At 36.3% G+C, this 13,714-nt stretch overlaps 1 protein-coding gene across 1 annotated transcript in view; it reads left to right on the forward strand.

Moving 5' to 3' along the window:
* Positions 1–1,441: 1,441 nt before the first annotated feature.
* The window catches only part of LOC102802041 (putative sodium-dependent excitatory amino acid transporter glt-6), a 32,123-nt gene continuing 19,850 nt past the window's right edge, over positions 1,442–13,714 (forward strand). The window contains exons 1-2 of the mRNA XM_085495363.1: positions 1,442–1,797; positions 10,136–10,280. Coding sequence (XP_085351489.1) covers positions 10,155–10,280 — 126 coding nt within the window. The 5' untranslated portion in view covers positions 1,442–1,797; positions 10,136–10,154. The remainder of the gene's footprint in view (positions 1,798–10,135; positions 10,281–13,714) is intronic.

Below are 13,714 nucleotides of genomic sequence, written 5' to 3' on the forward strand. Positions count from 1 at the left end.
GTAACTAATTTATTGATTGATTTAAAGGTCAATACATTTCTTGGATAAGTAGTTTGAGATGTCAATAAAAACAGTAATGTTGAAACCTGATTATTGTTTGTAATATATATATATACATCCGAACTCTTTATACTTCTTTCAGAAATTTTAGAAGCCCCGTTCTAATGGAAGGTTCTATCATATTATTATAATTGTGCGGGGAGTTAAACGCCCGGGGGTCCGATTTGTGGAAATACCTAGAACCCATGTCTGTGAAAGGGGTTTTCAAAATTACCCTAAACACGTTTTAAAAGGTCAAAATTTCGTACCCTTTTCACTGTTAGAAAGCTAAAAGATCACGCACCTTGAACTCGCGCCTGATCTCGCGATATTTGAGCTATCTAACCCTTCAGTGTAAGCACGGGTTGGTTATATGCCGTGATCGCCCGTGATCGTTTTCATCGTTTTTGCGATCATTGAATTCCTTAAAGCAATAAAAAAAACGATAATCTCATTTAAAAAATAACCACCCTTATCACGTTGGCAGTACCGGAAAAGACACCCTTTTTGTCTATTTTGACTGAAATGGTAACCCTAAACGCGTAACGCGCGTTAACGTGCTTTTCTTTAAGAAAAAAAAAGCTTACTTCCCAATGAAACACCGTTCTTCTGCACAAGTGTTAATTACAGAGTAATTATACGTTATTTATCTGAACTAAATACTGCGTTTTGTAAATGATTTGCCAAGCTATTTGTAATGGTAAATTCTAGGCCATATAATATGTATATTAATATCAGGAGAAAAGAGTGTATACATTAGGCATTATTTGATAGGAATGAGTTGGCATATTCTGCTGACTAGCAATACCAATCATAATTGGTCTAAACAATATAATTAAGAAAAAAATGAAAATATTGACACAGATAATTGCTTACAATTACATTTTGGCGTGAATATAATCAGATAATCTTCTTAACAGATGCAAACATTATGAAAATAAAAGGCGGCATTTATTTAATAAACCATGGTAGCTACCAAAGGAGCAAATTTCACGTTTCCACGCAAAAGTGAATCATAGATGTTTCCGATTTTTGTTCACGTTGCTGTTTGGCAACATTTGAGCGGGACAGCGGCCTCAAGAGTTCTAATTCTTGAACCTTAAATTTACGTTTGCACCGCTGAGGGCGGTAGAATGAGAACATTGACCTGAGTGATCGACCTGGGTTCCGTCTGCCATTCTTCGTTTCAGTTACCTTCGCTTCTCTACATTTGTTTGACAGTGATATATGGTCCTCGTTTGATCGTAATATAGTTTTATTATACAATCTGATCATTTTAAACTGGTTTAAAATATTTCAACCTGAGTCGTTCAAGACGCCAGTGACATAATGACTGACACGAGTGCTGTCACCACCTCATGCGGTACAACCTCACCATTTGCCGGTTGAAAAATATATTTTCTTTCTAAATTCGGCTGTTCGGTGTTAAAATATTTCCATCTGCTGCACGGTACGTCGTTCTGATTACGTCAACAAAGGCTTTGAAGTTTGAGGTTTGTTTTTATTGCCATTACGATGATAATGCTAATCTAACATTCTGACAGTGTGAAGACTGGTGACCAGACAGTATACAACTCCACGTATACAGAAAACAATACGGTGTAAGACAACTCATTATTGGGACCGTTTTACCAATTTATCACTTCCGCTGACGAATCTCAATTCTGAAAGTCCCGTAACCAACATCTGATGTGCGAGTAGGACAAGAGAATTCAGACTTATCCAGACGGCAACAAGTCGTGATTTTAAGAATTTCCGGTAAGTGTATTCGGACTACAAAAACGCGTGTGGCATCAACTGTCAGTGTCAAGTATCAATCAAATATTGATTTGAAATAATCTGAAATTATTATACGATGTCATTTTTGACAGCTGGTGAACAGACGAATTTAAACAGTTGACATATTTTAACTGATACTCGTTTGTAATTGCATGTTCTCCCTACTGTTCTTGTTGTGACATATATTAATACAAGTTGCATATTTTTTTTTTTTGGTACCCATCTTAGTTATGTTAGGTTAATAATATGAGGTTATTACGAGGATACCGAAAAGTGTGCACGAAGACAGTACAATGTGAGTATTGACAAACGTGTAGTGGTGGTTGATGTGACCGTGTACTCGTGCATACTTTTCGTTATCCTCGTAATAACCTTATTATTATTATACATCTTTTCCTCCCATAAAAACATATACCGCAAAACTACGGCACGCTGTAACTGTAACAGATGTATAATAAGTATCTTTACATTGATCGACTATCGGGGGAAATTTGTATTTCCTGCCAAACAAAAAGAAAACAGAAGACATATCATTTGCAGATAGTTAGATAGATATTTTATTTGACACAAAATTTAGTATGAATGAAAAAAAAAAACATACAATAAATCAATAGTCAAGAAAAACAAACAAAAAATAGACTAAACAAAAGCTTAGAAATAAAATCAATAAATTTCCCCAAGCAATGAAGCTATCTTTAGTGCCTAGCAAGCACTTAAATTTCCCAAGAGTTGATAACTTACAAATGTTGTCATTATAAATATATTAGCATATGTTAACACTCTGTATTGTGTAAAGCCTTCAGTTGTTTTTATGAGGAAGTCAAAAACATGAAATATTTAATACATTGTCAATACCATATATTATTGAATAGAGACACATCTTCAGTAGATTTTTATATAAACCAAAAATTGAATTTATTATATGCTAGATCATTAAAATATGGCTTATTAGTTACGATCATATGCAGCTCGTTAGAACAAACAAAGAGGTCAAAAGTGTTGGCTTATGCTGAGAAAACATGAATGAATTCATAATTATTCGATTGGATATGCCATTTAAGACGTTTCAATCAATGCAAGCACATCCAGAGACATTTTTCTCAAGAAAAAATGGACTGACAATGAAATTCTGTACTACTACAGTTTACTCTGCAATCTGCATATTCTGAATTTGTTTTGGTATTATTTTATATCCGTAGAATTAACATGTACCGTATACCTTCAAGTTATAATCATAGTAAAAATGATTTTTTGTATATTCTTAACAAGTTCGGGCATTCAACCCATGCTAACTGTTGTTCCTGTGCATGAATGCAACAGGGTATAGCCGATATGCAAATGTTTGACATTAGCTTAAATCTTAGCCCAAACTTGTAGCCTGAATATGACAATTTTGACCATGGATAAATCTGTGTGACCTCTGATCCTCGTACAGGTTGATTGCCATTCTATAAATTCCTAACATGGCTGCAATCAGAGTCATGTGAACTCCAGATCACAGTCATCGCCTGTATTTTAATTTCGCTATTGGTCTCACCCCTAATACTGTTATTTTCAGTATCAGTGTAGAATCCGATAGTGGAATTGACAGATAATCTGCATGACTTTGGCTGCATCCCAAACAATTGAATAAAATTTCAGCAGCTACACTCATTCCAAAGTCCATTCAAAATGACAGTATTTGCATTCTGAAATCTCTCAAATATATATGATGATTATTATATAATGGGCATCTTGTGAACTGATTGGTGTGAAATGACTGGACATTTGCAAATTTTTACATATTTTAATCATTAATTTAAAAAAGGCATTCAATACATGCCAATTTAATAAAGACGACTGACTCCTGATGTAAACCTCAATTAAATGCTCACTGTTATAAAATCTTGCATTTCTTCAAGATGAATTTCACAAAAAATTTTACTTATCAACATTTTCACACTTTATAATTGCTTTTTTCATAACAATGTGTAAAAAAATGATTTCAGTAAAGTTGTATGAACATAGAGAGTAGACAAATTTCAATAATGATTTTGATTTAAATTTTTTATTGTATTGAATCGAAATTATGTGTTTTTAGTGTGTAAAAAATTAAGGAAGAACATTTATTTGAAGTTTTTGTTTGTTTGACATTTCTTTCTTTTGTATAGAATCTTTGCTCTTGATTGAAGAAGGATGACCTCTACACGTGACAAAACTATGATGATTATTCCAATAATAATTGACCACGAATAAATTAATTAAAACAAATACAAGAATTCAATTTAATTATAAAATATACTGCACCAGTATATGTTCTCAAACTAGCTAACATTTTGTGCACGTTTTGGCTAGAACTGGTGGCTCGTACCCGAAAATAAAATTATAGCATAGCTTCTTGCTTTTGTATTTGATTATACACGTATGCATTAATTCCTGATAATTAAACAACTAATGGGCAATGTTGTCATAGTAGATTATAAACTTTTACTGATCAGTGGGCTCATTTGTTTTCAGACTTTCGTAAGCCGATTGGCACATATGACGTCACAATGCAAAAGTCTATAGTGTAATCTTATTTCAACCCCCCCCCCCTCCTCCATCGTTTTGTCCAACTTTTGATTTATATAATATAAAAATATATGCCATGTTTGGATTATTGATACACTACGTACTACAGAACTGGAGCCAAAATAAATAACTGGTAACTATGGCAGCTGCAATTTGTAGCAAATCTGTTTACCATCAAAATACTGTTATACTAAATATTGGTAACATTTGTGTCATAACCATTGGACTGCACATGTTCAAATTTCAGTTATTAAACAATGTGTTTTACATGCCTTGTATAGGAACCATATTAAACCGTGACATGTTATTTGAGATGAGTGTTGGATATGTCTATGAATATGAATAGTCTAACTATTTCAGGGTTATTATAGCCGGAAAATGAAAATTGCCTGTCTAATTGTATTAAAATGAAAGATGACAGTCTAGTCTATAGACTATTTTGTGTTTCATATTTATGCTAATATTGTGAATTATACAGAATTTTTAGAGATTTAACTTGACTGAAATGTGGAGTACATTTCTAGTTGCTTACATGACAGCTAGACAGGTGGCTGGCTGAAATGACAGCTAGACAGGTGGCTGGCTAAAATGACAGCTAGACAAATGGCTGGCTAAAATGACAGCTAGACAAATGGCTGGCTAAAGTGACAGCTAGACAGGTGGCTGGCTAAAATGACAGCGAGACAGGTGGCTGGCTGAAATGACAGCTAGGCAGGTAGCTGGCTAAAATGACAGCTAGACAGGTAGCTGGCTAAAATGACAGCTAGACAGGTAGCTGGCTAAAATGACAGCTAGACAGGTAGCTGGCTAAAATGACAGCTAGACAGGTGGCTGGCTAAAATGACAGCTAGACAGGTGGCTGGCTAAAATGACAGCTAGACAGGTGGCTGGCTAAAATGACAGCTAGACAGGTAGCTGGCTAAAATGACAGCTAAACAGGTGGCTGGCTAAAATGACAGCTAGACAGGTAGCTGGCTAAAATGACAGCTAAACAGGTACTAGTAGGTGGCTAAAATGACAGCGAGACAGGTAGCTAGCAAAAATGACAGCTCGACAGGTGGTTGGCTTACATGACAGCTAGACAGGTAGGTGGCTAAAATGACAGCTAGACAGGTAGCTGGCTAAAATGACAGCTAGACAGGTGGCTGGCTAAAATGACAGCTAGGCAAATGGCTAGCTGAAATGACAGCTAGACAGGTGGCTGGCTGAAATGACAGCTAGGCAGGTGGCTGGCTGAAATGACAGCTAGGCAAATGGCTGGCTGAAACGACAGCTAGGCAAATGGCTGGCTGAAATGACAGCTAGACAGGTGGCTGGCTGAAATGACAGCTAGGCAGGTGGCTGGCTGAAATGACAGCTAAACAGGTGGCTGGCTGAAATGACAGCTAGGCAGGTGGCTGGCTAAAATGACAGCTAGACAGGTGGCTGGCTGAAATGACAGCTAGACAGGTGACTGGCTGAAATGACAGCTAGACAGGTGACTGGCTAAAATGACAGCTAGACAGGTGACTGGCTAAAATGACAGCTAGACAGGTAGCTGGCTAAAATGACAGCTAGACAGGTGACTGGCTGAAATGACAGCTAGACAGGTGACTGGCTAAAATGACAGCTAGACAGGTGGCTGGCTGAAATGACAGCTAGACAGGTAGCTGGCTAAAATGACAGCTAGACAGGTGGCTGGCTAAAATGACAGCTAGACAGGTAGCTGGCTAAAATGACAGCTAGACAGGTGGCTGGCTAAAATGACAGCTAGACAGGTGGCTGGCTAAAATGACAGCTAGACAGGTGACTGGCTAAAATGACAGCTAGACAGGTGGCTGGCTAAAATGACAGCTAGACAGGTAGCTGGCTAAATGACAGCTAGACAGGTGGCTGGCTGAAATGACAGCTAGACAGGTAGCTGGCTAAATGACAGCTAGACAGGTGGCTGGCTGAAATGACAGCTAGACAGGTAGCTGGCTAAAATGACAGCTAGACAGGTGGCTGGCTAAAATGACAGCTAGGCAGGTGGCTGGCTAAAATGACAGCTAGACAGGTGGCTGGCTAAAATGACAGCTAGACAGGTGGCTGGCTAAAATGACAGCTAGACAGGTAGCTGGCTAAAATGACAGCTAGACAGGTAGCATTAGCATCCAGCATTAGGATTGGGTAATTGAGTTCCAGCATCATGATTGGTTGAATTACAACATTATACTTGGTTAAATTCCAGGGTTATGATTGGTTGAAAATTCAGCATTGTGCTTTGTTGAATTCAAGCATTATGATTGGTTGAATTCAAGCATCATGATTGGTTGACTGTCAGCATCATGATTGGTTTAATTCCAGGATTACGATTACTTAAATTTCAGGATTTTGCGTGGTTCATGGCCACAGTTATATTATTATATTAACATTGGAATAAAATCAACTTCAAGTCATAATGATATGAATAAAGAGATTTGTTGGCCAAATATGGCACACAAGCTGAAGAAGTAGAATGTTTTTAATGAATGTGTGAAATTAAATCAATGTATTTAGTAATTTATTTATTTATTCAATAACAGCACACATATTAACTGTAGCTTGGCAGAATCCTATGTACATGCATAATGTACCACATGTCACAGACAATGTGACAGTCAACAGCTGGTACAAAGCATTTTTATTAAAACTTAGTTTTTACCTTCGGTATAAACTCACAGCTTTTGTAAAGGAGTGATTGTCTAGAGTGCTGACGCACAGACACACGCACACACCTCACGCAATGTTTGTGTGGAACATTGTGTTCATTCTGCTTAACACTGGATTTAAAAGGTTGGAAAAATTGACCTCTTCATTTGCTTTTATTATGACCTTATTTTGATCACATTGATGTATACATGTACCTCAGTCATTGTGTATTAGACTTGTACCATTTTGTTAGAATCAATTGATCATTTAAACTGTATTATATTAATTATGGTACTTTTATTAATTCTTGTTAGTAATATCGTTATTTTCTTATTTGTTTCCTTAGATTTAGTATTGGTGAAGGGAAAGTAAATATTTTTTATAGACTATGTTTCTGTTTATAGAACTGTGAATTGTAAAATGTAGACTGTTTTATTCGTGCCCACCCAGGTTAATGAATTGTAATTTTAAGTGATGGTACCAGTTTTTGTTCACCTCAGTGTTTTCCAGCTATTGTAATTGACAGGGTCTTACTTATCTGCAACAGTTTTCAATCCAGTGTTCTTGTAATTAGTGGTTTGTTACCTATATACAACACACAATTCATGCAGAATAGGTTTTGCTACCTAGGTATATATATTCTAAACACTGCAGTATGGCTACAGTATGGTCCAAGCATTACTTAATATTTACCTTGCTTTAAGCTGGGTTAAGTGTAGCTTAGCTTGCGTTCAAAACTGCTATATAATTAGGTATTCCGAGCAATCTGCCTAAATATGTCTCATTACAAGTATTTTTTTATAAACACAGAACAACCCTCTGAAGGGATGTTAAAGTTGAGATGAAGTACACAAAATACAGTTTAAAAACTTAGAACAATTAAGGTGTGTCTATATGTTGCCTACATACTGATATAAACTTGGCTACCAATCACTATCAGTATCGACATGTGATCACACTGCCCATGAGAAATTCAAATATATTTTTAATTGAAAAGAATTTATCAATAATTTTGTCAGCGTCTGAAAACAAGACATTATGAAATGTTGTTCATCTTCTATGTTGTTGCCTTCACTGTTCACAGATCCTACATTATTATGGCGACCACATTAAATTTTTAGGTAATAATACAAATGATGCAAGACTTTTCAGTTGATTAATTTTGTAGACTACAGCTGTGGATCATTAAAAGTGCTTCAAAACAGCTGTAAATCAACCATAACTTGTAACTCCTAAACTTGAGTCCATGTTCTATGATACACTCATGTCTATTTTATAATCTGCACTTTTTAGCAACAATATTTCCAATTTTAATGCATCGCCAATCTCATAAAAAATAAAGTCATTTGTTGACAAATATATAAAACACATAACTGTTACTTTGTTTAGTCATTATGATACTTGCAATATGCGAAATGAACTTTGATTGATGGCATAACTCACTGGTCCTGTTTAGTATGTACACCATTATTAGTCCCCATCGGGCGTAGTTCATAACAGGGACTTATGTTTTGGGTTCCATATGTCCATCCATCCGTGCGTCCGTTGTCATTTCTCAGAGATGCCTGGATGGATTTCCTTCAAAGCTGGTACAAAGACAAGTCATAATATGAGAGACATGTGCACATAAATTTATTTTTGATTTGATTGACCTTTGATCGACTAGCGGCCATTTTTGTCCCAAAAATCAACATTTGTACATGTCATCAACCATTTCGTGGACATGCCTTGACCGATTTCATTCAAACTTTAATAGTCTTTATACCTGTTTTATGCACATTTGTAGTTAAAATGCTCAATACTATCCCAATATTTAAACATAATCTGACTATTATTTCATTGTCTGACAACGTCACTAAAAACATGACAGGGACTACAGATGTCATTGACAATGACTTGTTCTGTCAGTGTTCTTCACATGCAATGCTTGATTCAAACAATTTATCGTTTTCACAAAAAATATTTTGTATCAAGTAATACCATATTTAATTGTCCATCAACAGTGGATTTGTACGCACACCAGATGGCAAAGTTCACGGTGAGATTTTCCATTGTGCACACTGAAGGCAGATATGGATTCCATTGTTATTGGATTTAGAATTTTGTTTTCAATCTGATATATAATGGATCCACTGTGTAAACTGTAATTATATCATGGATTAAAAAAAAAATATTTTTACTTATCGGTAATAGAACATTTAAATTACTATATAGGGTAAAACTATGACCATTAAATATGTGTGTTTGTTTGAGTATTTGGGTCATGTACATGTATACTCTATGTGAATGGTCATATGTTGTCATTTTATTGGTACACACCATTCTGTTGATTATTAATTTAAGTTGGTGTAAAGCCTATGATTTGAAATTTCCAAAAGATAATGAAAGAAAATTGTTGGAAATGTAAAAGTTTCATACTGGTTATATTTCTTTATCTGTACAAACATTTGTTTAAATATTCTGCTTACGATGGATGCAATAATAATTTTGTGTGTGAATGAAGTATAAATTACATATGTATATATACATCACTGAATTTTCTAATACATGATTGTACTGGGAAGTCCCATGTATTACCTCAGTAAAATACATAGCTCTGATTGGATGTGCCTATAAGTATGTGTCCAATCAGAGTTGCCGAGGCTTATGGCAATGGCAGTTGTTAAAATTTATTTAAAAATACACATGGTGAACAGAATATGTCATGTATATTGTTGAGACGATGGCTGAGTAAAGATGCAGCACTGAATAAAAATGATTTCCCACTAAACCAGTTTTTATGAGCGTATTCAGATCTATATCTTCTCTATATAAATATGGCTTCAATCGGAATAACTTGCATAATAGTGATATGATGAAAATATCCAAAAGCATGCACTGTACAAAACATGGAAAACCACCTCTATTATTGGGGGGGGGGGGTGTAATGATGTTGTTATCAAATAATGCCATGTTTATGGTCTAGTAGTAGGTTTTTTTCCAAATATAAAAGGTTCAAGAAAATTTTGGAAGAAACAAGTCAACAATATTTATTCTTGTCTGAAAACAATATGCAATGCAGGAAATATCAGCTAGATTAATTAATCACATTTTTTATATGTTTTGTTTTTATTTTCAGAATCAATTATCACAGAAAAATGGTTGTCGGTAAAAAGGGCTGGTGCGATCAGACGGTGTTATGTCAGTGGGCCATGAACAATCTCTTACTACTGCTCACTTTAATTGGCGTGATTGTCGGATTCCTATTGGTGCTAATTATGAGGGTAAGGTTGCTATGGTAATATAAACATGCAATAAAATGTACAATAAACCTTCACATCTGTTACCTCACTGATGCACGCTTCTCAACTATGACATATGGTATTTCCATGGTCAAGATAAATAATACCAGATTCTGCCGTAAAATTCACCCATCCGAAAAATCGCCCTGAGCGGTTTCATGGCTGGTGGGCCTTTATTTGGGGTTCAAATTTTCAAAAAATTATCATCAAATATTTTTAGGGGGCTTATATTTTCAATGCAGTTGGACCACCCGAAACGAAAAAAACTATTGCAGAATTAGTTGTTTTCAAAAGATAAACTGAGCATTTGAAGAATAATTTAACATTGTTTACAGCGATAACAGCTCATTGTCAAAACAAAGCTAACCCATTCATGCTAGTCGCAATAAACATCAATACTCTTGAATAGGCGTCAATGACTACGGTGAAACTTTTAGGCATCAGAAAAAAATTCAAAATAACACCTTAAAACTACCGAAAAATCACCCTGGGCGGTTTCTTGATCCCAATTTATTTATTTTTAAACCCAAACTGCCGTTTAACGCCCTAGGTGAATTAAAGGCAGAATGCGGTATTTAATGAGTCAGTATAACAGATGCATTTTTTAGTTTATGTGTACTTTATTGGAGATCTACTTCTAATAAAATCAGTTACTTTATGGTTTTCTTTGTGTCATTAGTTTATGATTCCTAGCGTTGAGCATTCTAATTTGCATAAAATATCATAAATTTTAAGAGGTATTTATACAAATTAATCCTAATGAGTCACTGGTCGTTACACTTTGCCTCAAGTTTCCTTATGTTTCTTATAATAGTTATAGTTGTATAGACTATAGATATAAACTTAGTCTTTAAAGCGTGGTGGTCGTCGCGCAGCGTGTGTTCGAATTTCATGTAAATAAACAATTTATGACACACTCAATATTGTAAACAGAACTTTATTTGGCATCAAGGGGGGGCACGCTGCTGGGACAATCTGCCTGTACAAAGTTGAAAATGACTGACTGCCTAACAAACTGTAACTAAGCTATCTAAGATAACGTGTCCCACAGCGGGCCCCCCAGATAGGTCAGTTAGTGACAGTACTAATGACCTTTAGCACCTGGTAACAAAACATACAGAAAACTTCTTAAAAACAAACTGCGATAAAGATAAATAAATGTTAACTATTAGTAATCAGTAATGATTATGAGGTGAAGCTGTGGTAGCTGAGATAAGACTACCTGGTAGAACAGCGAAGACTATTGACTACCTGAGGTAAGTAAGTTATCAGTAGTGCTGCGGAGGCTGCACATACTAGCAGAGACAGCGTAAGCCGAGACCACGTAAGGGTTAGTAAGGCAGCGGAAGCTGCCTGGCAAGGTAGAAATGGCGGAAGCCATAGCTACAAGTATGGTAGGTTAATATACATGAGGATGAAAATAAATACATACTATATATAAACTAAGAGAAAACACTTGGGTGAACTATAAACACAAGGATGACAAAAATACATACTAAAAATAAACTAGGAAAAATAAATCTTGGGGGAACAAATGAGTATAATCCACTAATACGAAGCCCCCTGGTGGTGGTTGGGGCTGGTGGCGGTTCGTACAGAATCCAGAAATAAACTTCAACTTGCAACAAACATAACCGCTGACGCAGATAAAACTGAGAAACTGATGCCAACACGAGATTATGCAAATCACCGTGTGATCATAAATACAGTCTAACATAAACATTAGACTCCCATTTATGACACACTCAATATTGTAAACAGAACTTTATTTGGCATCAAGGGGGGGCACGCTGCTGGGACAATCTGCCTGTACAAAGTTGAAAATGACTGACTGCCTAACAAACTGTAACTAAGCTATCTAAGATAACGTGTCCCACAGCGGGCCCCCCAGATAGGTCAGTTAGTGACAGTACTAATGACCTTTAGCACCTGGTAACAAAACATACAGAAAACTTCTTAAAAACAAACTGCGATAAAGATAAATAAATGTTAACTATTAGTAATCAGTAATGATTATGAGGTGAAGCTGTGGTAGCTGAGATAAGACTACCTGGTAGAACAGCGAAGACTATTGACTACCTGAGGTAAGTAAGTTATCAGTAGTGCTGCGGAGGCTGCACATACTAGCAGAGACAGCGTAAGCCGAGACCACGTAAGGGTTAGTAAGGCAGCGGAAGCTGCCTGGCAAGGTAGAAATGGCGGAAGCCATAGCTACAAGTATGGTAGGTTAATATACATGAGGATGAAAATAAATACATACTATATATAAACTAAGAGAAAACACTTGGGTGAACTATAAACACAAGGATGACAAAAATACATACTAAAAATAAACTAGGAAAAATAAATCTTGGGGGAACAAATGAGTATAATCCACTAATACGAAGCCCCCGAAATATGCTGCAATAAATAATTGCAGCAATGCCCCCAAGATGAAATTTAAGCGTGATCATAACAGCTGTTGCTCAATACTGCATGAGCATGACCGATAGAGGTATCTGTTGTATGAATGTACCTGACATAGCTGTCAGATGACCATCGTCCCAGGGCCTTTATCATGTGATCCTGGATCCCTGCTTCAGCTGCTGAGGAAGCGGCACCAATTCGGAAAGAATGGCCAGAATACTGAGTTGTATCTAACCCCAATGCAAGTAAAATTTGATGCAAAAACTGAAGGAAAATAGACCGAGTCATAGGCTGACCTTCTGCAGTTACAAAAAGGGGGTGGTTTAACGAAGGTGAAGGTTGCATAGCAGCCCTAAAAGTTAGGTAACGCTGTAGTGTGCGAACTGGGCACATCCGAGAATTACTGTAAAATTTAATAACTGCCCCTTTACGAAAGGGATCAGTCTTAGAAGACTTCAATCTAAGGGAAGCTTGACCATCAGCGCTAAAACTGACATCGCCTATGCATAAGTGAACATTACTATCAAATTTAGATGAAACAGAGAATTCCCCACAACGCATAAATCCGAAAAAGGCTAGCAAAATAACAGTTTGCATAAGAATGTCGGCAAAACCAGTAAACAGTCCTGCCTGCAACCTCGAAAACATTGAAAAAATAATAGCTGAAGTGAAAGGAAGCCGTGTCCTGGAACACTGTCCCTGATCGCGCTTGATGGCTCTGAGTAATAAGTTTACACGCAACAGTGGTATATTAACTGAACTCTGCCAGGGATTCGTCACCCCGGCCTCAATGTACTTGAATCGTATACCAGCAAGATAAAGTCGAATAGTCGATTCTCGGAGGTGCAAATGTTTGTAGCAGTGTGTAATAAATAACAACAATAAATCCTCAGAAAGCACTGGTAAATTAAAAGTTGAACATGGTACATTGTGCATAGACAGAAAATTGGTAAAGAGGGCCAAGCCAGAGTCATACACCTGCCTTGTACTATGTGATATTGTTGCACTCC

This window comes from Saccoglossus kowalevskii, chromosome 21 (assembly GCF_978046115.1).
Source record: "Saccoglossus kowalevskii chromosome 21, keSacKowa6.1, whole genome shotgun sequence".
NCBI lineage: Eukaryota > Metazoa > Hemichordata > Enteropneusta > Harrimaniidae > Saccoglossus > Saccoglossus kowalevskii.